General features: G+C 33.6%; 3 protein-coding genes across 4 annotated transcripts; 1 reads left to right on the top strand and 2 right to left on the bottom strand.

The window, feature by feature from the left end:
* Positions 1 to 6,718: 6,718 nt before the first annotated feature.
* LOC113071783 (cardiolipin synthase (CMP-forming)) lies at positions 6,719 to 10,589 on the bottom strand. The gene is made up of 7 exons (XM_026245092.1): positions 10,065 to 10,589; positions 9,001 to 9,138; positions 8,770 to 8,899; positions 8,415 to 8,500; positions 7,865 to 7,933; positions 7,078 to 7,169; positions 6,719 to 6,988 (listed from the first exon to the last, which is right to left on the bottom strand). The coding sequence occupies exons 1-7, from the start codon at positions 10,425 to 10,427 to the stop codon at positions 6,898 to 6,900; spliced, it is 969 nt and encodes a 322-aa protein (XP_026100877.1). The 5' UTR covers positions 10,428 to 10,589; the 3' UTR covers positions 6,719 to 6,897.
* Positions 10,590 to 10,901: 312 nt separating this feature from the next.
* Positions 10,902 to 20,135, bottom strand: LOC113071782 (DNA helicase MCM8-like). Of its 2 annotated transcripts, none has more exons than XM_026245089.1 (19): positions 20,073 to 20,135; positions 19,484 to 19,687; positions 18,428 to 18,520; positions 18,232 to 18,314; positions 18,003 to 18,152; positions 17,822 to 17,925; positions 17,502 to 17,700; positions 17,189 to 17,274; positions 16,338 to 16,486; positions 15,539 to 15,737; positions 15,432 to 15,462; positions 15,143 to 15,283; positions 14,911 to 15,052; positions 14,629 to 14,824; positions 14,261 to 14,480; positions 12,838 to 13,047; positions 11,980 to 12,056; positions 11,521 to 11,710; positions 10,902 to 11,438 (listed from the first exon to the last, which is right to left on the bottom strand). In XM_026245089.1, exons 2-19 carry the CDS (start codon positions 19,668 to 19,670, stop codon positions 11,346 to 11,348), a joined length of 2,550 nt encoding a protein of 849 aa, XP_026100874.1. In that variant the 5' UTR covers positions 19,671 to 19,687; positions 20,073 to 20,135; the 3' UTR covers positions 10,902 to 11,345. The 2 variants fall into 2 exon arrangements, with proteins under 2 accessions (XP_026100874.1, XP_026100876.1); XM_026245091.1 differs by lacking the exon at positions 20,073 to 20,135 and adding an exon at positions 19,948 to 20,034.
* Positions 20,136 to 20,488: 353 nt separating this feature from the next.
* LOC113071781 (beta-soluble NSF attachment protein-like) lies at positions 20,489 to 26,237 on the top strand. Its single transcript, XM_026245088.1, has 11 exons — positions 20,489 to 20,747; positions 21,038 to 21,117; positions 21,381 to 21,497; positions 22,085 to 22,131; positions 22,281 to 22,358; positions 22,467 to 22,522; positions 22,638 to 22,722; positions 23,578 to 23,682; positions 23,925 to 23,993; positions 24,107 to 24,157; positions 25,182 to 26,237. The coding sequence occupies exons 1-11, from the start codon at positions 20,650 to 20,652 to the stop codon at positions 25,281 to 25,283; spliced, it is 888 nt and encodes a 295-aa protein (XP_026100873.1). The 5' UTR covers positions 20,489 to 20,649; the 3' UTR covers positions 25,284 to 26,237.
* Positions 26,238 to 26,662: the final 425 nt, after the last annotated feature.

Raw genomic sequence — 26,662 nt, 5'->3', positions numbered from 1 at the left:
ATAAGAATATAAAACTGATGTCCTGATGTGACAAAAATGAACATCCACTCAAATCAAACAAGTCAAAATTAAGATTCCTCCATGTTTACCTAACAGTGATAAAAATATTATGGTTATCATATAATTTGTAATAAACTGTATTGAAAAAATAATAATAAATTGGCATGTCACAGGTCACCACAAAAAACAAAGCACAATTAGAAAGTGTCAGGCTACATTCCATCACACACGGTTTCTACGCCCAGTCCAGAATTATCTTGTTGCAAAAGGTTGAAAGGAAAGATCTGAATGAAAGGCAAGGATATAATCATCTCTGCATGTGATGCAACCCATCCGAGGATTTACAGGCCGACATGTGAGGGCAAGCGTTTTTACACCCACAGAAGAAAAAGAAAAAGCTGCCAATCTCTGAGACGTGAAGAGGACATGCTGGACTCTAAAACAAAAAGACAAGCATCCTTTGTGTCCAAACCCACACGTCCCAATGCATCTTGGGACACGCAATGTGGGCAAGGTGTGTAAACACATCAGGGTGTGCTGTCATCGCTTTCAAGTGTTGCTGGTGAATACATTATTAAAACAGTGGAGGGAAAGTACATCTCCTGAATGGGACGCTAACAAGCAGAAGCTTGAATCCCGCAGTGGTACTGTACACACACGTCCCACTCAGGACCACAGGCAGGTGTCTGCGGCCGGGGGGCTTTGGGAGAGCTGCCAGATGATTTTGTTTAGAAAGACAATAAGAGCAGTGAGGTTTCAGGTTTCTGAGGATGCAAACTAAGACACCGCATCATTGCGGCAGAAGTTGGGAGTTTTGCCCGTTGTGTCCATAAAGAATAACTGTTAGCCAAACAATATGCTTATTATGGAGAATGTGTGTGTTTTTCTTACCGCATTCGGCCACAGGTGGTTCGGCGAGGGAAGTTTTGTGTGATATTTGATGGTTTTGTTCTTCTCTTCCTGACTGTGTGTGAGAAATGAATGTTGCTTTTCAGAAATATGTAGTATGCTCCAAAGCTTGAGGTCGGTGAGATTTTATAATGTTTGTATGCTTACCGAGCCTGAATTTATTAGATAAAAAAACAGTAAAAACTGTAAAAATATTAAATATTATTTAAGTTCAAAAGAATCTATTTTCTGTGTGAATATATGTTAAAATGTAATTTATTCCTGTGAACAAAGCTGGATTTTCTGATTATTATCAATGTTGAAAATAGTTGTGCAGCTAGTTGTACAATTTTTATTGTATTTGTGATTAAAAATTAAATTAAATGCAGCCTTGGTGACTAGAAAAGACTTCTTTCTAAAACATTAATGCTGATATTATAATCAAGGTTGAAAACAGTTGTGCTGCTTCATATTTGTGTGAAACTGTGATATATTGTTATTTTCAGGATTCTTAGATGAATAGATATTCCTTGATACATCCTTGATTAATACAATTATTTGGTAAAAAAAAAACATTTCATTAGTTTTCAAAGCTTTCTTTAAAGGAAAACTGCAATACGTATGCATTTTCTCACCTCATATTGTTATAAATCTCTGATTTCTTTTTTGGATTCATTTTAATAGAGTTCACATTGCTCTCTCCTCCACACAACAAAAATGAACAGTCACTAATGTTGCTGAGATCCTAAAATGACAACAACAACAACAACAACAAGTAGTTCATATGACTTGTGCATTATATTCGAAGTCTTCTGAAGTCACACAATAGCTTTAACATGAGAAACCCAAACTTAGATCATCATTTGCTGAAATGCTTCCCCTAGTTTTGAGATTGCGTTCACATTTGAACATCATCAGATGGCATGATGAGATATCAGTACTGAATTTAGGGAACATCATTCTAGCTGAGGATGAGGAGCGTGAACTCTGGATCAGGTCACGAGGTGAGGTAAGTGTAGGAGTGTGCATACAGATGTTTGTGGATGTGGTTATGAATAAGGAGGAAAAATGAAGCAATGCTGCCCTCTGTTGAGTTCAGGAGAACACAGAACACTGATCAAAACAAAACACTAATATAAACCAAAGACACTTCTTTCTGTAATGAAAGTTAATTAATAATTATTAAGTTATATGTTTTTTATTCAAAATGTTTACTGCTGAATTACTCTTAAATATGTCTGAATTTTATAAAAGTATGTACATGTACAAATACTTTTTTTGGTCATGCTTGCATTCATTACTCACCGAGCTCTAAAATATAGTTTAATTATGCAAACACAATCTCATGATTACTATATTGGCATTCTTTCAATTAAAGTGAATGTAAATTAATACCAATTGTCTTTAAAAACGTAATAATATTATATAAAAATTATAATATTATATATTTTATATAAAAAATATATATCACAATGCTTGTTAAACACACACACACACACACACACACAGAGATAGATAGATACATTAATAAATAAATTAATTAAATAATTAATTAATTAACAAAAACTTAAATTGCCAATAATAATAATAATAATAATAATTTAATAAAAAAAAAAAAAAATCAGTCAAAAAATATATCAGGATCACAAGAAAATCAGCCTCTAAAACACAGCTTAAAAGTAAAATTATTGAAACTTATGATTCAAACCCTTAATGCATCATTTTATATACATCACACTAAACTGTAAATGTTTTATCAGTTAACCTAAAGCTGTGCTTCATACGGAAATCATAAAAATTGAGAAACATGTAATATTACTAAGTCAATCTGGCTACATCAAATGACCAAAGAGTGATTTAAAGGGTCAGACTAGAAACAGCTCCTCAAGATCACATCTGCAAACTTTCATTTTCTGCATGTTATTTACACAAAAACAGTTCATTTAAAGCGACCTACAGTGGGACAGAGAATCCCCTCATCACAGCCCTCATCAGTCAAGTGTTATCAGGAGGCTGTCAGCCAAAAATCCAGGAGGAATGACATCCATGCAGGGTGAGCATGGTGCCGGGTCACTCCCTCACACACACACACACACTCGATCTCTGCATTCCTCAACTCGTCCTGAGAAACTCACTCAAACACGAGAGTTTCTGGCACTTTATACATTATAAAATCCTGAGACGGATGAAGATCTGTGTGAGTAAATCAGAGACATCATTGTGTTGTTCATATGAGAAATATAATGAATTTATAATGAATATAATGCAAATGTGTCTGAACTGAAGTGGATAGTTGACAGTCACAGTTATGTGTCATGTATGATGCTGAGAGTAGAAATGAGAAAGGAAACTGGATTTTTATTGTGTGCAAATGTAACTTTTGAATAATGATGGCAGAACACAAAATTTAATAACTTGCAGAAAGTTGTTCAATTTCCTGATAAGCATGTAAAGATGTCACCTACTGTATGTTAAGATGCTCAAAAATGAATTAAATACAGTTCACATCAGTGTTATTTTAGTTTTTATCAATAGTTTGAATTGAATTGAACTCAATTTTGTTTTGTTTATATTTAGTTTTTTATATTTCATTTTAATTTTAGTTAATGTTTTAGCAATTTTGTTGGAATTAAAAAAATATATATCACTTTTATCTATTTCATATTTTATCTGAAAAAATAAGTAATATAATTTTTTTAATTACATTTTAAATTATGTTGTTTTAGTTTCAGGGAGCTATAATAACCCTGTTATGCGTTAGACAAAAGCGTTATGAGAAACATAGCAAACATCACTTAGTGGTTTTCAGTTTGAAATATTAATAAAAGAAGTTTAACCTGATAACTGTCACTCACGTTTTTGAAGATAGACTTGAATGTGCATGATACAAACCTACATTTTTATAATTCATGACTGAAAACATTTTGTAACATGATTTTGATGTGCCATTTACATGGTAATGCAATGTCTGATTTTAAAATGGGTTTTAAAGGATGAATTTTGAGATTTTATGTTTTCAAGTGATATATCACTTCTGATGATTTCTAAAATGCGATAGAGAAAAAGGCAACGAGGAAGTCTTTTTTTTTAAACAAAGGTCAAAGCTCCTTTTGTAATGTAGATTTCTGAGGGTGCACTCTTGTCATAAATTCATCTATAGTTTTCCTACATAATGTTTAACAAAAAATATTGGTGAAATATATATTTGGGAGTCTTAGACCTTTCCAACGATATATAGTTTGTCAAGATTAGATTAGATTTGATTGTAATATAGTATAGTCAACGTAGGAGTCCCGTATACGGGACGGGGTGACATTTAACAGGTTAAAGCAGTTTTGTTCTGATTCACTGACCTTGAATTTCACATCTGAGTTATATTTCAAAGACATTGTTGGTGGCCACACTATTTCCTGTGGAAGAAAACGGTTTAAAGAAATATTTATTTATATTTCACTATAAAAAAATAAATAAGTTACGGTCTTAATTTTTTAAATCGACTTTTTAAGTCAGTCAACCTGAGTTTATCAACTTTAAGTCATTAAATTAAACTAGCTCAAAATTACTGGACTGCTGTGTGTGTGAGAACACAGGATCCTCCAGCAACATCAGCTCTGTGTCTTCACATCGGAGACAACCCCAAACCTACATGTGGTATGACAAAGCAATTAAATATATATATATATATATATATATATATATATATATATATATATAGAGAGAGAGAGAGAGAGAGAGAGAGAGAGAGCTATTACTACTGAAATAGTGAGATCAGTAAGATTTAAAATAATAATAATAATAATAAATGAATGTTATGAAATTAATGTTTTTTTTTCAGCAAGGAAACATTAATTTGATCAAAAGTGACAGTAAATATATGCATAATTTTGCAAAATATTTCAATTTTCAAATAAAGGCCGTTCTTTTTAAGTTTCTATTAGCCTAATAAAAGATTCCTGCAGAATAAACTGAATCAAATATTCCACAAAAAACTGAAGCAGCGCAACTGTTTTCAACATTAATAATAATCAGAAATGTTTCTTGAGCAGCAAATCATCATATTTTCATGATTTCTGAAGATCATGTGACACTGAAGACTGGAGGAATGATGCTGAAATATTAGCTTTACATTACTTTTTTCTATATATATTCATATAGGAAAAAGTTTTTTCTTCTTCTATTTTTACTGTAATTTTGATCAAATAAATACACTCCTGGTGAGCAGAAGAGACTTTTCAAAAACATTTTAAAAAATCTTACTAGACAAACTCTCTCTCTCTCTCTGCCTGCAGTAAATACTGTAGAAACAGTTACCAACACACTACAATTCGTGAGTTTTGCTTAAAATGTAAAGCATTACAAACAAATGATGTGTTTTCATATAGATGTCTATCTCGGAAAAGCTGACGTCTTTAACTCCAGTTCAGAAAACAGTCTCCCAGTGTCATCGATTGCAGTTACTGAATCAGTCCTCACTACAGCCTTAACCACAAGAGTTTTACGAAGAGTCTACGAACTGCAGCTTTGACCCGTGCAACGCCGCAGGATCATCATCAGGCCCTGAATGCACCTCGGTCTGGATGGGTTTAAACACTGAGGTGTTTTTCTACAGTCTGTTAGTGGTGTGTTGGGTCCTGATGCTGATAGTGGTAACACTGAGCTTCTGTCTGTATAAACAGTGTAAGAAAGCACCGGTGGAGCACCCACATCTCACCCAGTTAATCTCCATCCCCAACCCAGCGTTCTTCAACCCATAGAAAGAACTCATGTGGAGAAACGTACCTTTTCATATGCAGCTGCATGCTAGAAGAACTGGCTTATACAGAGGAACTTAATGGAAAATGCTCTCCAAATAAAAGTTCAGTAAAAAAAAAATAATAATAATAATTTATGTTTAATTAATGTTAACTAAAACTATATATATATATATATATATATATATATATATATATATATATATATATATATATATATATAAACTTAAATTTTAATAAAATAAATGTTAATTGAGATAAAGTTATATATATATATATATATAATGGCTGTATGTTTACTAAAATTACTACAATTAAAAACTAACTACATAAATTAATATATACATATTTAAATCCAATAAAAAAATTTGGCAATATAAAAAAAAAAAGATAATAAAATATAACAATTTTAAAAAATACATATTCGTTAAAAATGAAATATTAATCATTAATATAACAGTGTCAGTACATCAGTAAAGCAAATATATCAAAAGCAATGGAATTAAATAAAATAAAGGCATTGAAGGATTTTGAAAACATACATGATTTGCTTAACGACAAAAAAAAAAAAATTCCAAATACTCAAAACAAAAATGATAAAAAATTTTATAAAGATAAAATATTGTTAGTTCATAGAAACCTATTAGTCAGTCTTAAATGTAAAATTGAATGCACTTAAACATTGCATTTATCTCATATTATTTATAGTTTTATACTCTTGTCTAAACCAGCTACTGTAGTTCAAAAGGAGATAGCTTTTTACATTAAAGTAATTTCTGTTTTTTACTTTGGGAAATTCATGTGCAATTTGGACTTTACTCCTAAATAACATTCATATTTTTAGACTCTTCTTATGTAAAAAAGTACACTGTCAAAAAGGATTGGTAAGAAATAACTCAAAAACGCTAATGACTGAAACTCAGTAAAGATCAATCTACACTCTCGCTATTTTAAGACACACTATACGCACAAATGTGTTTTTGATGTCCATTTTTATTCTGAAAGTTGACCCAGAGTTCATTAAAAGTGATTTTAAAAAAAGATTCCTGTTGAGATCAAAACCATATAACGATCAGAAGTGACACCACATGGATTTAATATTATAATCAAAAATATTACTCATTTTTGTCTTCACACAGACTAAAGTGACTCAATTACAAAAGCCGTGAGAGCCGGGCATCAATTTCCATTCTGCATAAAGACTGATTCTGATTATCCAAACGTCTTGGTCGAAGCTCAATCTCAGATGACTGTACAACTACTTTGTCTTGTTCAGCACCTCAACGGTCTTTTTACCGTAATGATAATAACTGTAAGCGGATGCTGCGGTCGTCAGAGCGGTGATGTACCTGCAACAGAATAGCATTTGTTTAACCGGAGTCAATGCACAGAAGATTGAAGTGAGGATGTGATTGTGTCTGGAGCAGTGAAAGCTCACCACAGTGACTGCAGTAAAACACTGTCAGTGTAGTGAAACACCGGCGCAGCCAGAGACGCCGCCACCAGAAACAACTGCACACCCGTGTTCATCTGAAACACAGAACAATACAGATTTAGAATCATCACAACAGTTATCATTGGCCAGAAGAATCAAACATTCATGCATTACAGATATATCCATGCATTCCTGGTTCAAAGTCAATCGAATTTGTGAAAAAGTGAAACATTACGAAAACTGTTTTAAAAAATGCATATATTAGAACAAATATATTATTATTGTACAGTAGAATTTGTTTCTTAAAGTAGTAGTAGTAGTAGTAATAATAATAATAATGAACTATTCAAATTGTATTTTTATGGAATATTACAATTAACAGTACACTTCTGTAATAAAAAGATGTTACATTTGAAGCGTTACATTTGATCGCATTTGATTACATTAAAAAAAAAAATTTAATCGTTAATGTTTTATGCCTTCATTTGATTAACGCTGTTTTTAAATGTGTAATTTTTTATGTTTATTAAATCATAAATTAAATAAAAAACGGAATTTCTTAAAACAAAACGCAAAAACTATTATTAAATAAACGTAAAAAAAAAAAAAAAGTTTTACATGTAAATATATTACTGTTTATAAATTACAACTTTGCTAAAAATGTATAAATTCAATTTATTAGACATACTTTTTGACTATTCAAATTTAGTTAAATTGATAAAACAAAGAGAAACAATATTGAAACAAATACATGCATTAAAACAAGGTTTTATTAGGTTTTGGTAAACACCTTGCTGATGAGTGTTGGTTTCAGCCGGGCAGTGGTGTAACACGGGTTGAAGAATTTACTGAGTGTTACCTGAACAGACAATAAAGACAAATAATGTGATGGAAATCATTCCAGAAACAGCAAGAATAATTCTAGGCACTTTTAACTTCTAGCATGTCAAAAATTGTTAACCTGTGACCTGTAAAAAACACAGATATATAATAAAGCAGTGTAACACTGAAACACAATTCTGACTATAGAGTGCATCAATAAAGGAAGTCCTATTAAACATTGCAAATGACAACTGCATTAAAACCTACTGATGTAAAGATGTTGATTGTGTATATAGAAACAACATATCTGACATTGACTGCATGCATAAGCATGCATATACACAAATATTTCAAGTAATTTGAGAGTGATTGTTCCAATCATGATTATTCATATATTTCGATGCATCTGATTTTTACTCTCAGTCTCAGAACCTTACTGTTGCACTCCATTGCATTCCTTTTAAACAACTAATGTGGCAATAAAGCACCAAAGGAATGAATGAAAGTTGAAGACTTACAGGAGGTGGTACGGTTTTATACCGTACATAGAAAACAGCAGCAATCAGTGCTACATCTCTGGAGATGATGAGTGCTGTCAGTGGAGCTGTGAGGAAACACAAGACGCTGGTTATTATCTGTGTTTTCTGAGATCTTGAGTTGCTACGTAAATATGGACTGATGTAGCCTCATGAAGGGAAATATAAGAACACAACTAAACCAAGATCGTGACACTTAACCACAGCTTCCTCGAGGAGGATTCTTCCTGTTCTAAGTGTATGAAGCCAAACTTTATTTTTGGCTGAACTCTCTCTTTAAACCTGGGTCTGCTGGTCAAAATGCAATGAGGGAAGTCTCATAATCTGTTCATCTCACCTGGGATGAGTTGTGCATATGTCAGACTGATGTAAAGAGCACTGATGAGAATCTTATCAGCCAATGGATCCAGAGCGCTGCCCAGAGCCGACTTCTGATTGGGCCAGTTCCGTGCGATGTAGCCGTCCAACTGAAGGAGAAACCAATGATCAATAAAACAACATCAGGACACTGCAATAAGTCTTGAAATAAAACGATCAAGCACCACAGATCATATTTGCTTTATTCTACCAGGTCTGTAGCTCCGGCCAGAACAAAAAGCCCCAGAGAGACGTGGAAGTACTGCTCCATGATTAAGTATCCCAGGACAGGAGACAGAACGATCCGGGCAACACAGAGGTAATTAGGGATCGTCCATGGATTCTCATACTGCCAATGGAGGACATTACGTGACATTATGAATATATGCAAGAAGAAAAGTATTTTATGAAGACCTAAAATGCATGAATGTTGTTTCAGTGGCCGACCATGTTAACTATGCACATGATGCACTAGTGCTAATTAGTGTTAAACATTTTTGTCTTTTCTTTTAAACAGTAAATCTGCTGACTTGTTTTCAAACTGTACAAATTTGTTTAGCTAAATCTGTTCATAAGTGTGCATCCTTCATAAAATAAAAATAAATATTTTTATTGTTTTCCGAAATGCAAAATAACATAAAATACTAAGTCTTGTTTAAAAAAAAAAAAAAAGAAAAGAAAAATACACGTTATTTAAAGGAAAAATAACAACTTCTTTTTTTCTTGATTTAAGCATAAACTTTGTTTTTGGGGGGAATTTTTATTTAAATATATTTTAATTTAAGAAACTTAAATAAATCAAGACATACATCAATAAATTAAATACTTTTTGATAAAAAGAAATTGATAAATGTATAGATCTAGATTGAAAATAAAGACAAAAACTAACTAGAACGAACTAATTTACACTGGTATACTATAAAGCATTCCCATTTCAAATATAATTTTTAACAAAACAAAAGTTATTTTTGTCGGATTATTATTATTATTTTACTATAATGATATGTGCATTATTTGTGTTCATTTTAATCTTTTTTATTGTTTACTTTATATTGAACAGTAATAATGTTTTTAATGATTATCCATTTTAATGCAATTATTCATATTTGTCATTAATTTACTTTTATTTATTATTATTATTTTAACAAAGTTAAATCTAGTTCCACATTTCTACACTGTTCTTCTCTGACCCTGCTGTAATCTACTTGAACCCAAGGTCAAAACAAGTGTGAAAAGGTCAAATAAAAGGTTCAATAATGCGCCTGATCCGCTCACCAGCTCTTTAAACTGGAAATGTTCTTCAGAGGAAGCGTCTGCTTGATCTTCATCCCTTTCAGCAGGTTTTTTGTCTCCCAAGCCTGGTTTTCTAGATGCTTCAGTGCAGTAGAGACTGAAAGCAGTGCTGAGTCTCCAGGGATGTGTCTGTAGGTTTGATCTACAGAGAGGGTCAGCTCTGTGAAGGTCCAGATCTGCTCTCTTCAGTCTCTGCAGCCATCGCAGAGGTGATGTAACGTTAGTGTTTTTCAGCGAGAGGTTTGCAGGTGTTTTGTGGCAGGTGGCAGCAGTGCTGCCAGTCAGTCTGTGTGTGTGTCCTTTAACACAGCTCGACCAGCTCTTCCTACAAGCTGCCAAAAACATGTCAGCGGCTTTAGCGCAAGAAAACTAAATGATAGATGTCCCCGAACTGTCCAACCGAGAAAGCAGTAGCATATTTCGAAATTAATTCGTTCATATTACGTTATTTTTGAGACATTCATATCTGTCGACCCACGTTTCTAACATGCCGTGTTCCGATCTGAATGTTTACGACAGTTGTCAAAAGGGGGCGGGTAATTAAAGGGAACGCGCTCTAAAAAATAATAATAATAACTGAACGCAGTCTATAAAATGCGACATATTAAGTCATATAACATATTATGATATATTCTTGATTTTGATTGGGGGAGGAGTGCAACATTAAATGTAACACTGTAAAATTTATTTTTAATATTCACAAAACTGTTTAATGAACTAATAAATTAAACATTAATAGTACGATACATCTAATAAATGTAACATGACATGCCATAATAGATAATCGTAATTACTTTAAGAATCTGTCATTTTTATTTATTTATTCTTTATTTAGATGGCTTTTTTATAATGAATACAGCATTGATATGCATTAGCATGTTCTTTTGTTTTTAATCTGTTGTATTTACATTTATTGGCCGGACATTTTTACTGTTACCGATAATGGTATAAAGTTACTAAACAGACTTCAGCATCGAACACAGGAGCATCTGGTGAAAATACACAGCACACAATACAAAACTATTTCAACATTGTTCATAAATGTGGTTACGGTTTGATTTTGTACATAGTATGTATAGGAAAATACTATTTATAAGACTAATGTGTGTGTATTTGTGTACATGACAACAATGTACATTTCATAACATTGAAATACTGAAACACCATGTAAACATACATTATAAATATAATATCTGTTGCGTTAAACAACAAACACAACAGTGCAACACAGGAAGTGTGTAAAACATCATAAAGGTGGCTGATTTATATGGTTTGAAGCTGATAGGTCCTGTGGCCTTTCTTCAGAAGGTAACCCTGCTCATTGAGCGCACCGATGAAGCCCTCGAAATCCACAACCTGGGAAAACAGAATTGGGAAGAGCGTTAAAAAATGTAATGCATCACCCGACAGCATGGTATGTGACGTCAGTGAAGTTGACCTGTATTTGCAGATCTTTGGCGAGCTGTCGTAGCTCCTGGAACTCAAACATGCTTTTGCTGGAGCGTTCAGAGAGTTTGTTTAACGCCGTGACAAATTTCTTGACTTTGGAGCGGTTACTCATCCCAGAGCCCAGCTGAGAGCGGTCGAAATCCAGTCGGCCAAACTCATCAGAGTAAGTGTCAGCCAAGCTGGACACAGAAGAACATGAGTGCTTTTTGTTGCATGGAAGAACAATGAACTATTATTTTTATCAATTAATCAATTGACTGAGACTGCCATATAAATTCGACGATGTACAGAGAGATAACAAAGCAATGCAGACAAGTTCAGTAGCTAGCATTTTTTCAATATTTCAATTTGATTTGGTTCTAAATAAATCTGCTCTATTTAGTCACAATCGTAACACATCATCCCCGTCTTTCTATGTAACTTAAAGAGAATGCAGTGTTTGAGTCACCTGTGTTTCATGATCTCCACCACATCCTCTGCATCACTTTGCGTAGCTTTTTCTCTGAGCTCAACACGAGCTCTGGCCTGCAGATAGAGAGAAAACCTTCTGATTGTCATGCAGAGACCAAAATTTATTATTTAGACCTAATGAAATCACTCGTGCATGTCTGAAAAAATAGAAAACATACCAAAGATACTGATAAAAATTAAGATGTTTAAATGTTTTTAAGAAAAGGCTCTTTTGCTCACCAAGGCCACATTGATTTGATCCAAAAAACAGTAAAACAGTAATATTGTGAAATAGTCAGAATTTAAAATAACTGAATTCACACAGACACACACACACACACACACACACACACACACAAACACATACATATATATATATATATATATATATATATATATATATATATATATATATATATATATATATATATATATATATATATATATATATATATATATATATATATATATATATATAATTACTGCATTTTAAACATTCAAATAGAAAAATAGAAAAAAAAATATTGTATTTTTGATCAAACAAATGTAGCATTGGTGAATAAAAACATTACAAAAAAAAACTTAATTATTCAAAATGTTTGTATTTTTCAAATTTGTATCTATCAAAATGCAAACACTAACTCATGGTTTTGCTGCAATGTGGCTTTGATGTAAAATAAAGGCTTTTGACCATTTAAAAAAAAAGAACAGGAACAGGCAACGTCACCACAGGAAATAAAAATCATCTATTTGAAATAAAACGAATAATAAAACAAGAACAGAGTGGAGTAAGTGTCGTGATGTGTTCAGTAGAACTGATCTATTATCATGGTCATCCTGTGGTGATTTGGGTCACCTCTGTGAGTCGGATGAGGGACTCCAGCTGGCGGGTGGTGATGGGTGTGCTGTCGGCCGTCTGGTTCTGTTTGCGCAGCTCCAGATAAAAGTCCTGCAGCACCTGTGCAGCCTCTGCAGAGAGAGTGGGGTGAACGTAGTGGCGGGCGTAGCCCACGTACTTCCGTAAAAGCTGGTGAGGGATGGGGTCAAATGCCTCTCCTGGAACCAGCTACGGACAAAGAGAGATTAATCAAAAAAATAGTATTTGGTGCATTAAAAAAAAACAAAAAACATTCTGTACAGCATACATTATGTAAATAATTTTTTATATTAGTAATGCATTAGCTAAAAAAAAGATTTCATTTGTTAAAAATATAGTTTTGAAAATCCTGTCATCATTTACTCACCTCTACTTGTTCCAAACCAACAAAATAAGATTTTCTAAAGAATGGTGTGACCATTTGACGGTAGCCTTTTACTTCCATAGTATTTTTTTAAAACTACCATAGTATTTATTTTTATTTTTTTACCATACTATTGAATTCAGATGACAGAACAACATTTTTGGGGTGAACTAATACTTTAACATGAGATTATGATAAAAACTTGTTTTAAAGCATGCATTAATCTTATTTAATGTTAATTTCAATTTTAACTAAATGCATTATTAAAATCACAAGTTGTATCTGTTAATATTACTTAAAGGAGCTGAAATGATGAAATAAAAATGGAAAATAAAAATAATAATTAATAATAACATGAACAAGAACTAACAATAATCAATAGTTTACAATCTTTTAGCATTGAAATGAACATTAAATTAGATTAATGCATGTTTTAAAGAAAAAATAATCTTTAGTTCATGTTAGAGAGATTGTAGAAGAAATTGTAATCTGTCATAAGTACATAGTATGAAGAAAAAACTAAGATAACATATTTTTTGGACTATAAGTCGCACCTGAGTATAAGTCGCATCAGTCCAAAAATACGTCATGATGAGGAAAAAAACATATATAAGTCGCACTGGACTATAAGTCGCATTTATTTAGACCCATTACCGTCTACAGCCTCGAGAGGGCGCTCTTCAGTGTAGACTACAGGAGAACTGAGCAGCATAGAGCGTCCTCTCCTGGCTGGAGACGGTAATGTTTTCTCTTGGTTCATCTCTCTCGGTTCATGTCAAATTAATTTTGATAAATAAGTCGCACCCGACTATAAATCGCAGGATCAGCCAAACTATGAAAAAAAGTGCGACTTATAGTCCGGAAAATACGGTAGTTAAAAAAACTCAACTGGTCACAACATAAAATATCTTTTTTTGTTGGTTTACAACAAGTGCAGGGTGCGTAAACGATGACAGAATTTTCAGAACTATGCCTTTAACAATTGAAATCTTTTACAGTAAACCCGTTTAAGAAAAAAACGAAATGAAGGGGCATTACTTTGAGTGTGTCAGCGAGGGGTTTCTCCGAGGACACCTCCAGAATAGAGATGCTGGACTCCTGCGTGCTGTAGCGTGTGACCGCAGCACTGCTGACCGCACCATTCTTTCCTGCACGCAAGGCCATCACGTGTTCGGACAGCAGGTGGTCGTGGTCCTCGTTAGGGGTGTCCAACAAGATGAAGACCAGATCAAACCTGGACAGCAGCGCGCTTCCCATTCTACAGTCACACATTGAACCACAGTTTCTGACTCTAGTGTCTTCCCGCGCTCTCAGATCTGACGTTCAATGTTGCTTTTCTTAAACCCAGTTAACTCTATAATCAACGTCTGACTAAAGCATTAGTAGTATTACATGCATACACTCACTTCAGGTTCTCAGAGACAGTCTTGGCTTTATTGTAATGCCCTCCGACTGGATTGGCCGCTGCAATGATGGAGGTTCGAGCAGGAAGTGTGCACACAATCCCAGCTTTAGCCAGACTGATGCTCTGCTGCTCCATGGCCTCCAGAAGAGCCTGATGCTGGCTGCCCATCTTATCAAACTCATCAATACAACAGATACCTGGAGAAAATGTTAAATCTTACATTCCCAGGAATCCCCCTTCCATGTTTGGATTGATTTAGATGTACATGTTATAGGTTAACAACCTTGATCTCCCAGCACCAGCGCTCCTGCCTCAAGAGCGTAATCTCCCGATCCACTGTCCCGGGACAGAGATACAGTCAGTCCTGAGGTGGTGGTCGTGTTTCCACAAACATATACGCCCCGAGGAGCCACGTTACACACGGCCTGGACACACACACGATATGGCATTTAGATAAACTTCAACTCATCTGAGTCACTGATAAATGCATCAGAGGGACTTGTAAGATCATGCACCTGTAACATCTGACTTTTACCGAGTCCAGGGTCTCCGACGATGAGAATATGCGGGTCTCCTCTTATTGGGATGCGATTCTTATCATCAACATACTTTTGACATCCACCAAACAGAGTCAGAGCCAGCCCTGCTTTGACAAGCTGAGAAAACAGAGATAGTGGTCAAATTTTACTTCTCAACTGCGATAAGTTCATCGTTATGAAATGAGCTCGGTAGCATATGAACACCAAGTGATGCATAACAATCATCACAGTTAAATTAGAACATACTGTGAATTTGGAGACTCACCAAATGGCCATAAATGGCAGGACAAAGAGAGCTGCAATCAAATTGACAAAGTCAGCTTCTTGACTTCTAATATATGCAACATGTTATAAGATCTACATGTCACTCACTTCACTATGAGCTTGAATAAGTCGTCTTGAGCTTGAATCTCTTGGATGGCGTAGAGATCTTTGATGGAGAACTCCACTGAAGGTCCCTGGCCCTCAGAGTCAGACGCCGCTTTGCTTTTCTGACCCTTTGAGTTGCTGACAGAATTCGCCTGGATGTACAACAGGAACATGCACTTGTCCTTCTTGTTTCTGCCATTTCCTGAAGAAAGAATTAAATAAAAACCCTGAACAGGAAACAGCAGTCTTGGAAAAAGTGACTTAATATTTTAATGCAACTAGCGTTTTTGGACATTATCTAATCAAAGCAAGTTTACACTAGGAGTAGATAGCAAAATTATTTTGTTTTATAAAAGCATTATAAATAGTAGTTATGTGCTATTTATACTTGTAAGATACAAGTATGTAAGATAGTGGCCTTGTGTCGGGCTATTTGCATTAAATGTAAATAGGAACTCTATTAAATTCGGCTTTAAATAATGATATTATGTGCAGGGTATGGCACAAACACAACACCTGATCCTCTGTGCTCAGTGAATGTGACGATCATGTACAAACTGAGTTGGACAGAAGGCCACCCGAGGCTGTCCTGTTTGTACGGCTCATTGAGGTCAGATGTAAAAATAGCACGAGCAGAAGTTTGCTGGACTTTAATATGATTGTTTCTGTTAAGCCCTTATTTCTGAGACACTAAATGGATGATAATCCACCAGCTGTTAATTATAAATTTGCCTTTTCAGAATCTATGAAGCACTAGCTTTCTAAAGATCGTTGCACTGACAGTGAGGACAATGTCTCGTACCCTCTTCATTGGACACTTTAATGACCCCTGTGATGGTGACCATGTCTCCAGGCACACAGCTGTCCACGAGGTCCTGCGTGAGCTCACACTCAATGGTGCGCGGGATCCGACCCGACTCACGCTGGTCACCTGACATCAGCTCCTGAACCCTGTGAAGAGCACAGCAAGAGGAACCAATCAGGAATGGTGTTCTCTAAAACATCTCACAACAGTGTTATTATTGTGATCGAAAACTATTACAATTTGTTTTTGGTAATTAAAACAAAGTTCAAACGAAATAAAATATATATATATAAAAAAAAAATGCCTAGGTATTTAACTGAAATAAAATGGAACTAAAAGTACAAAAATTACTAAAACTAAAATTAAATATATATAATTATGACAAAATATTCTTACAAAATCTATATAGAATTATTACCAAAAAATGAATAAAAATTACAAATCACATAACAAAATTACTAAAACTTTAAACATAAACATGAAATCAAAAATATTAATATATATATATATATATATATATATATATATATATATATATATATATATATATATATATATATATATATATATATATATATATATATATATATATATATATATATATATATATACTATTAAATTATTTATTAATATTTTTAATTTCATGTTTACCCACAACAATAAAATTAAGTTATAGCAGAAATCAATTGAAAAAATTGAATGAAACATAATATATTTGTTGATTAGACATTCAGAAGGCTATATTTAACACGCCATTTACACTGAAAGAAAAAAAAAATATATAAAAAAGGAAAAATATTTTGTTCTCCTCAGATCAATTTTAATTCACACAATTATGCATTTCATACTTTACTGTCTGCCAGTCGACAGTGAGTGTTAAAGGTGAACTTCTGTTTGGAGTGAACGACCGACCACGACATTCAGTCTGTAAACACTGAGAAGGGGAAAAAAAATCTAAATACATGAATAAATTAATAACTATGTTAGACATCATCAATACAGCAAACAGTTCTTACAGATACAATTTACTGTGTGCAATACATCAAATTTGATCTGTATTGATTTCACTGCAGTTTTACATATGGCTGAAATGGCACAATACTTGACTAATACAATTTGTTAAACAAGTATAAACAGTCTGAAGCTGGAAGCACGCTGTACCTTAGTGGGCATGGCGTATTTCCCATCAGGCAGCGTGACGCTCTGTGTGTCTCCACAGCTGTTACAGACGAACGCAAGCTTTCTGCAGAGCGGTTTAATGTTACTCACTCTCACCACGGTGCCTCTGACCGCAACAAACTTGCCGTATAAATTTGCTCTCAGACTTTTCAAAGGAGTCAGTGGCTCGTAGTTATACACCCTAAAAGAGAGAAAACAAGCACAATATTTAGAGTTGTTTTTTTTATATATTAAACAATGTTATTGCCCAGATCTTTATATAAAATTGAATATATATTATATAGTAAGGTAAACGGTCTCACCTGGCACTGATATGAGGGATGTTGATTATGGGCCGTAGACCAGCAGGAAGCTCTTCTTGTCCCTGCAGTTCTGCTGCACGTCTCTCTAGATCCACAGTCAACACCTGCAGAGAAAAACATAGATCTTTAGAGATTTTGACATAATGTTTACATTTATGTAAATGCACAGCACAAAACCCACCTGGTGAATTGCCACACCCAAGCAGTCCAGTATCTTCTCAGGCATTTCTTTAAGATCTTTAGCAAGATCAGGAAGAGTGTGTGAAATCAGTTTGTTAGACAGAAGGTCTTTGTAGTCCACCAAAATGCTGCCTTTCCTTTCAATCTCATCCTGAGACACAACATATTATTATTATTTTTTTAATAAAGAACACTGGAATTAGGGAGAACCATGCTATTAATCCTGATACCTTATCATAAAGCTCAATCTGCGATGTGAAGTACCGCTCAAACACTTTAATCTTCTCAACATATGGTGTACTTTCGACAAAACCTGGAAGAGAAACAAATGTAAATAACAAACTGCCAAGAAGAAAAAAATATTAATATTAAGAAATATATTAAAAAAGTCAATAATGCATAATGGGAAATTGTGAAATATAAAACCTTCAGAAAAATAGAGTCGCCATCCTTTGTATGGACACGTGATGTCAAGGGTTGCTTGACTTCCACGCACTTGACTAACTTGTGGAGTAAACCCTGTGCCACAAACAACAACATAAATCAATCACATGAAGTGGTACAGGATTCCTGCAGGGTTTGAAGGTACATTTAAGGCTTGTCAATATGGTGTTGTATTAGCAATGCTTCAAGGTTTTAATAAAGCAATACCAATAGATCTCCATTACATTTTAACTAATTTTGCACAAAAAAAAAAAAAAAGCTTAAGGTTTGATTAGCTCTGCGTCAAAACACTAGATAGTGGAAATAGTTTTTACAGTACTTTCTGATCACACAGCATAAAGGTGAATCAGAAACTTGTTTTCCAGTGCAAATGTCTAAATATTCTTAAATCAAGATACATGTACTGTACTTGGGAAGCAAAATGACTTAAGTAGTCTTGTTTTTGAAGTGATTTCATAATTAAATCAAGAACAAGTATCGGCCAATGGGCTCAGAAAATTCAGCTTAAATCAAGGCAAAACAAGTTTTCATTCCAGACAGATATTTGGTCTTGTTTTAAGCATGAATGCAATTTTGTTAAACTTCTCAAGACTTCAAATGCTCATTTGGAATCTGTATCTTGATTTAAAGATGTTTAGATATTTCTAATGGAAAACAAAAATACTGAGGAAGATGTTATTTGTTTTTGCAATGCATGCAACATTTAATGCTGTTTTAAACACACTTTTAAGCAGAAAGAAAATACTTTTAAGGCCTTCATTTGTATAAATAAGTATTTGTAAGACTCAGAACCCCTGATGGTAAATGTCAGTGTAACAAAAAAATCTTCAGAAATAAATTGTGATTTCTTAAAATCAAAATTATATAATTTCTTTCCTAGAAAACTTGGTATTGTGTACTATGAATATTGTCAGCTCTGCTACAAATCGCTCAGATGCTTTGGATAAATGCATAAATATAAATTGCATTATTTATTATTAGTAATAGTAGTAGTTTGTTTATAAACAAGCTATGACCTGTAGCTGACAAGACACTTACCATGTTGTGTATTGTTGGTGGAACAGTTTGCTTCTCCTCTGCTCCACTGGCGGCCTCTCCATCCTCTGTACTGACCATTACTCCATCCTCTTCCTCCTCTCCACCCTCCTCCTCCTCCTCCTCCTCTTCCACCAGCTGAGTTGTTTCCACCCCTCCATGACCCTCGGGCAGAACCCTGACTGCTCATTCTTCACCTTCTGAAGTCTGAAAGCAGAATCATACAGCTATCAATGTGCCACAGATCGTCCTGATAGAGATCAATATCAACATCAACACTTCTGTTTCTTTACTGTCTCGTTCTCATCATGTTTATTATAATCGAACATGTATGCTATCATTGTACTATTTGTGTAATATTATAATAATCTAGACTAAAATAAATCTATTTTGGTGAAATCTGTGCTAGAATTAGCCAAATTAGCGAAACAGACACAAATAACCTGGAGTATGTAACTAAACGTTACCTGCTGTTTATTATTTTACAACGGCTCGAATTAACGTTATAAGAATGGACGTTAAAAAAAAAAAACATAAACTGAGAGAAATGAACACATATTTTATTAAAGAAAGATATTTTAACAGATCTTACTGTCTACTGCCACTGTTTGTTTACTTCCTCAGTCGGTGACGTCCGGTGAGGCTTCGAGTTTGGCGCTAATGTGACGCCACTTCCGTTCGTGCGCAGAGCCGAAAACATCGTATTATTCAGTCAATATTATTTCTCTACATTTAAAAAGCTACATTTAAATGCGTTTTAATTATACAAAACTCGCTTTCCGATTATATGTGTAGTACGTGTTTTTCCCATTTGTTTATTATTATTTGTTTATTTGTTAATGTATTTAATATATGATTTAAATATTATGTTATATATTTATAAGACATATAAATGTCTTTATTTAAACATGTCCGTGTTTATTGATTTTTATGTGTTTCTTGCTGCGTGTATGATAATAAGTGGGCGTGGCTACGGCTTTTAACCTAATAGTGTCGCAGTTTCTGGCTCAAGAGCGCGCATCATCAGCATCACCTGACAGCAGCAGCAGGAGGAAGAGGAGGAGGCGAGCATCCTTCATGATTCTGCATTAAAGCAGCACTCTGTATCAACAAACCCAGGGCCTTCACGGATCCAAGCGCAGATCTGCCTGAACTCCACAAACTCAAACATGGATAATTCCGGGAAAGAGAAGGAAGCCATGCAGCTGATGGCAGAGGCGGACAAAAAAGTCAAATCATCGGGTTCATTTCTCGGAGGGATGTTCGGGTGAGACAGCAGTGATGCTGGTCACGATCTGACATTCAAAGACATCCAATGTCCTATAGTATTTTTTTTAAATAGCATATGTCTATGTAATGCAAAATACCTTATTGTTTATACTTTTTATTTCACCACGTATCCATCCTTGCGTTTCTCAGTGTCTCCAATGTCAAATATTTCCATGATGCGACATGCACAATGCATTTTAACAGCTCTGTATTTTATTTATATTATTGCACTATATTTATAATGAAAGTGCTTTAAACCATCTAATGAAAGAAATTATGTTTTCACAGGGGTAATCATAAGGTTGAGGATGCATGTGAAATATATGCCAGAGCTGCCAACATGTTCAAAATGGCCAAAAACTGGAGTGGTATGCACAAGTCAATTCATATTTGTAAACCAGTAGAATATTTCACGTAATGCGTAATATCTAGTAATGCAGTTGGATTGTTATCAGAAAATCACAAAGTGTCACTGGCCATCTTTGTGCTTTAACTCCGTTCCCTTTTAAGTGATTGCACTAGTATTGTCATAATTGTGCTTTGATGTGTTTTGGGGCTATTTTAAGCACTCCCTCTGCTCCCGTGTCATTATTGTCATTGATCTAAATACTGATGTGTTTTGCTGTTGTAGCTGCAGGCAGTGCTTTCTGCCAAGCTGCCAGACTTCACATGCAGATGCAGAACAAACTGGACTCGGCCACCAGCTTCGTTGATGCTGGAAATGCTTATAAGAAGGCAGATCCTCAAGGTGAGAGAGTTTTGGGCAAAAATAACTTGAATAATTGCAAAAAAAATAAAAAATAAAAATAAATAAATAATACATTTTCATGTATTATTAAATTCCATATAGACAGATTTAGATTTAAAGTATGATTTAATATAAAATCACTAAAGTAGTAAAAGTACATAACAACATTTTTACAAATTCTAACACAAACTAAAAAACTCGCTTTCTGATTATATCATTCATTTGTTAATTTATTTATTATATGATTTAGATATTATGTTATATATTTATAGCGTATATAAATGTCTTTATATAAACCTGTGCGTGTTTATTGATTTTGATGTGTTTCTTGCTGCGTAGAACATAGGTACATAGAACTAAAATGATACTAAATAACACTGGCTTTAATAAAAAAAAAAGAAGAAAAAAAAAGAAACATTCACACCAGGATGTGATATCGTTTAATAACGTTTGTTCTTGATTTCATAATTGATAGAATGAGAATATTACATATGAGTAAAGATGAGCTCCCGATGAGCTGTTTTGTAAGTGTTACGTTTGTTTCACTGCTGATATCTTGTTCCCTTCTGTTCAAATTATTCACACAGAGGCTATCAACTGTTTAAACGCAGCCATCGATATTTACACAGACATGGTAAGAGACTAGGACATTGCATGCTTAAATTAATGCATAATTAATACAGAATATGCATTATGGTTTTGTTAATCTGAATGCGTCTATTTACTGAACACATAAATGTCACATAGTATTTTATCTCTTTCTTTTGTGTGTGTGATTGACAGGGAAGGTTCACGATCGCCGCAAAGCATCACATGACTATTGCAGAGATCTATGAATCTGAGTTGGTGGATATCGAAAAGGTGCATATTGCATTTAACAGTCTATTTGATGTTTTCTTATGCATAATTTTCCTAAATATGCTACTGAATGTCAGTCTAACCGGTCTGTCTGTTGTGATGTTGGTTTAGGCCATCGCACATTATGAGCAGGCTGCAGACTATTACAAAGGGGAGGAGTCAAACAGGTGTGCATTCTCACTGTATGGCTGTGTAAAATCCGAATGTCATTCAATATTTATCATTATCTTCCATTTCCTTTTATTGTGGCTCATTTGCATTGCTTTCTGTTTTCTGGTGAAGCTCTGCCAATAAGTGTCTGCTGAAGGTGGGCTCATACAGCGCTCAGCTCGAGCAGTATCCCAAAGCCATCGAGATCTATGAGCAGGTCACTTCTTTTTTTATTATTTATTCATTTTATCAATAAATAAATAAATAGTGTTATTTTAGTATCTTTGAGATACTATTTTATTTGTATTAATAGGTTTTCATTAATATTATTTTTTTCCCCCAGATTTTCTGTTTTCATTTGAATTTGTTGACGTTTAATTAATTGTGTTGTTTTTGAAATTTTTTATTAATTTGAGTTTTTTTTCTACATATTTTTATGAATTAAAAATTTTGTTTTAGTTATTGTAATGCATGAAGTTACACTAAATTAAACAAATATATATATTATATTATATATTATATATATATTTTTTTTTTCAGTTTATGTTTATTTTATTTCAAGTAACAACAAACAACAATATTTTTATGGGTTAAGTTAACTAAAGTAACCCTTTTAAATACAAAAAATAAATAGTACATCTGACAGTACAATATAGTGAGTAGGAATTAAAATGTAATAATTTAATGTATCAGAAACAAAATGTTTTTTTACACACACACACACATATATATATATATATATATATATATATATATATATATGTATATAACAGGGTAAAATGGACCTTTATAGATAAAATCAATTTAAAGTGTTTTTATTTTTTATAGTTAAGTATGGCCATGTTGCTTCAGGAGGCAGAACAATTTTCTAGCCTATAAACAAGAAAGCATCTGCTTAAACGAGATCTATGGAGCATGTAACATTATCGGAGCAGACTCAAATGAAATATAAGAGTGGTTTGTAAAATATTTCAAGCATGCTTTCCAGTGTGCACTGTTAATCTAATCATATCTTCTCCTCTCTGTAAGTGAACCGAAAGGGAATTAAAGTTAAAGGTCTCTTCACATTCAGGTTGCTACCAGCACGATGGATAACCCTCTGCTGAAATACAACGCTAAAGAATACTTCTGGAAAGCAGCTCTCTGTCACTTCATAGTGGATGAGTTAAACGCAAAGGTGAGTCGTTTAACTTGTCAACTGTTTAACTTGTATTGTACATATAGTCTCATTAATAATTCCTAAGCTGGTTGGCATTGCAGTTGTCTTGTCTTGCACTGACACCTAGTGGCGTTAATGCAGCCAGCATTTCCTGTCACCAGTGCCATCTGCTTCCTGTCAGCCGGGATGACTTCAGTGGTCATTCCTGACATATAACAGCTCATCCAATGTAAATATTCTGCGTTTGTTTTTTCTTTCAGCTTGCCATTGAAAAGTACGAAGGGATGTTTCCGGCATTCTCTGATTCAAGAGAATGTAAGCTGCTGAAAGTAAGGACATTTCATTTAAGTAGCAATAGTGAATATAAATAGTATAAGGCATTCGGTCAGCATACTGAGTGCTGTAATGAGGCATTTGTATCGACTTTTGTCTTTCTGTACAGAAACTGTTGGAGGCTCATGAGGAGCAGAACAGCGAGGCGTTCACAGAAGCCGTAAGTTTAGAACCTGATGATTAGACTTTAGAAGGGAGACTAGGGAGCTAGTCGTCACATTTGTGACCCTGCATCAAAAAAACGAATTTCTCAAAACGGAGATCTGGAAGCTGAATAAATAAACTTTCCATTGATGTATGATTTGTTAGGAGGACAAAATTTGTCTGAGAGACAAATATTTGAAAATCTGGAATCTGGGGGTACAAAAAAATAAATCTAAATACTGAGAAAATCACCTTTAAAGTTGTTCAAATGAAGTTCTTAGCAATGCATATTACTAATCAAAAATTAAGTTTTAATATATTTACAGTAATTAAAGTACAAAATATCTTCATGGAACATGACCTTTACTTAAAATCCTAATGATTTTTGGCATAAAAGAAAAATCTATAATCCATACAATGTATTGTTGGATATTGCTACAAATATACCTTTCAGACTGCATTTCTGCTCCAGCGTCACATATTATATCTCAGTAACTGAGATTTTTAATCAAAAGTCTAATTACAAAAATGCTTATTTTGTTTATACCTTTTATACAAATTTATATCTAACTCTTTAATAAATTTTGGGTGATGCTGATATTTGTGTGTTACCTTCTACATTGTTGCTGTTGTTTTTGCTAATCATTTTTCTTGCATATTAGTTTATTTTTATTTTTTTGGACTTGTAGTTTTCATTTTTTTTTTATTGGTTTCTGTTTTTTAAACTTGTGTGTATAGTTTTTTTTTAAAACCTTATTTTATTTTAGTACATCAAGTTAAACTAAATTAAAATGTGCTAAAAAAAAAAAAAAAAAAATTAAATTAATTGTATTAGTTTCAAATGATGAAATATATTTATTTATTTATTATAGTATTTTTTTAAATGGTTTTAATTTTAGTTAACTATAACAACCCTGGAACATACGCCACAAAATCACTGTACAAATCAGCTGCAGCTAATATATTTTACTCAGGTTTTTTTTTTTTTTTTTTTTTTTTTTTTGACGTTGCATCTTTAAAATGTGTTTTAACTTCTCCAGGTTAAGGAGTTTGATTCGATCTCCCGTCTCGACCAATGGCAGACCACCATGTTGCTGCGTATCAAGAAGACCATCCAGGGTGATGCCGGCGACCTCAAGTGATGTGTCCGAGAAAAAATACTGTGGCATCATAGCCAGTTTAATTTCTGATCGTATCGTACGTGTGTGACAATCTGGTTGAACATTTCTGTAGTCATACTAGCTCAAGCATAAGCCGTTTCTTGGAAAGTTTAAATGCAACATGCATTGCATTTGAGAAAACAGAAGTATATAGAATATTAATATGGATAATTCTCTTCTGGAAGGCATTTCTCTATCCCTTTACTTCACCATGAGGAAATCTTTACCGTACACCATTGTTTGTACTTGTGTGTGTGGCATGTAAGACTCAGTCGTGCTGTTCTCTTTCTTTCAGTGTTGTCTCTGGCATTATCATGCATGATAAATGTTTAAAGTGTGTTTATGTGCTGTAAAATAGGAAATCAGGTTTATGTGAGTGCACTGTCTGTTCAAATTAAAAACACACTGCCTTTTGCATTTTGTGCCATTGGCCTCTAAAATGCGTCCTCACTTCGTCTTTGTCGATATGGCAGTGTCAGTCCTGTCGGAGTATTTGCTGTAGTGGCTGTACATGTTTCATAATCAGTAGAATCACGTCTCTTGCTCACTAATGATGGTGAAGTGATTTTCACAGTGTGATATTACAGACAGAGTTGATTTTCTAATGCAGGTAAAGTTATTTGCATTCTGGTATTATTTGTAATTTTGTGTTTCATTGGTTGTTTCACATGGATACGGGGCATTTGTTGTTTTGGGCATTATGAATTATAATTTTACTTTAAGTGTTACTTGTTTTTTGAAGTTCACTTTGTGCCAGTAAAATTAAACTATGTTGACTGAATCTGATATATTAAGCCATCTAATATGTTGTATAACTGACAGGGAATCAAAAACGTATGTTAAAATGTAAAAGAGATGACAAGTCTTATTGAAACATTTTAATAAATGTCCTACTGATTTATTCAAAGAAAAACGAATAAACGATCACTCATGCCATGTCTGAGGTTTTTGGTATCATTGTCATATTTTATATGAAACTCTTGAAAAGAATGAGGCTAAAAAATATATTAAACAAAATGATGTAGGAAATGAAGACCCAAAAATCTAATTTAATACAGTCTCTGTATTAACTATATTAACTACAGCATTATAATTTTAATCTTATAAAATAAATGATATAGTGATACTCCCTGTTCTAATAACAGAACATATTTTCCACCTAATAACATCCTACACAGAAACAGAAAATCCTTCAAATTCAACAAGAACTGATTGGAAGCAATGAAAGAATTCCAACGGAAACCTGTTTTAAACCATAGGATAATAAATACATAAATAATGGTAATTGTGTGTTTTTATTACAAAATTCTGACATTTTTCTCGAAATTCCGAGTTTGTATATCACAGTTCTGATAAGAAAA

The sequence above is a fragment of the Carassius auratus genome, unplaced genomic scaffold, assembly GCF_003368295.1.
Source record: "Carassius auratus strain Wakin unplaced genomic scaffold, ASM336829v1 scaf_tig00008123, whole genome shotgun sequence".
NCBI classification, from domain to species: domain Eukaryota; kingdom Metazoa; phylum Chordata; class Actinopteri; order Cypriniformes; family Cyprinidae; genus Carassius; species Carassius auratus.
The sequence above is the reverse complement of the archived record's forward strand: the minus strand, read 5'-3'. Positions and strand labels throughout refer to the sequence as shown.

Coding starts and splice junctions, on each gene's coding strand:
- LOC113071783 (XM_026245092.1), bottom strand. CDS start 10,427: ATGTTTTTGGCAGCTTGTAGGAAGAGCTGGTCGAGCTGTGTTAAAGGA. Junction 7,170..7,864: donor AACCAACACTCATCAGCAAG/GTGTTTACCAAA, acceptor TCTGTGTTTCAG/ATGAACACGGGTGTGCAGTT. Junction 6,989..7,077: donor GTTTTACTGCAGTCACTGTG/GTGAGCTTTCAC, acceptor ATTCTGTTGCAG/GTACATCACCGCTCTGACGA.
- LOC113071781 (XM_026245088.1), top strand. CDS start 20,650: ATGGATAATTCCGGGAAAGAGAAGGAAGCCATGCAGCTGATGGCAGAG. Junction 21,118..21,380: donor AATGGCCAAAAACTGGAGTG/GTATGCACAAGT, acceptor TTGCTGTTGTAG/CTGCAGGCAGTGCTTTCTGC. Junction 24,158..25,181: donor GCGAGGCGTTCACAGAAGCC/GTAAGTTTAGAA, acceptor TAACTTCTCCAG/GTTAAGGAGTTTGATTCGAT.
- LOC113071782 (XM_026245089.1), bottom strand. CDS start 19,670: ATGAGCAGTCAGGGTTCTGCCCGAGGGTCATGGAGGGGTGGAAACAAC. Junction 15,284..15,431: donor CTGCCATTTATGGCCATTTG/GTGAGTCTCCAA, acceptor CTGTTTTCTCAG/CTTGTCAAAGCAGGGCTGGC. Junction 13,048..14,260: donor CCCTCGCTGACACACTCAAA/GTAATGCCCCTT, acceptor CTTTGTCCGTAG/CTGGTTCCAGGAGAGGCATT.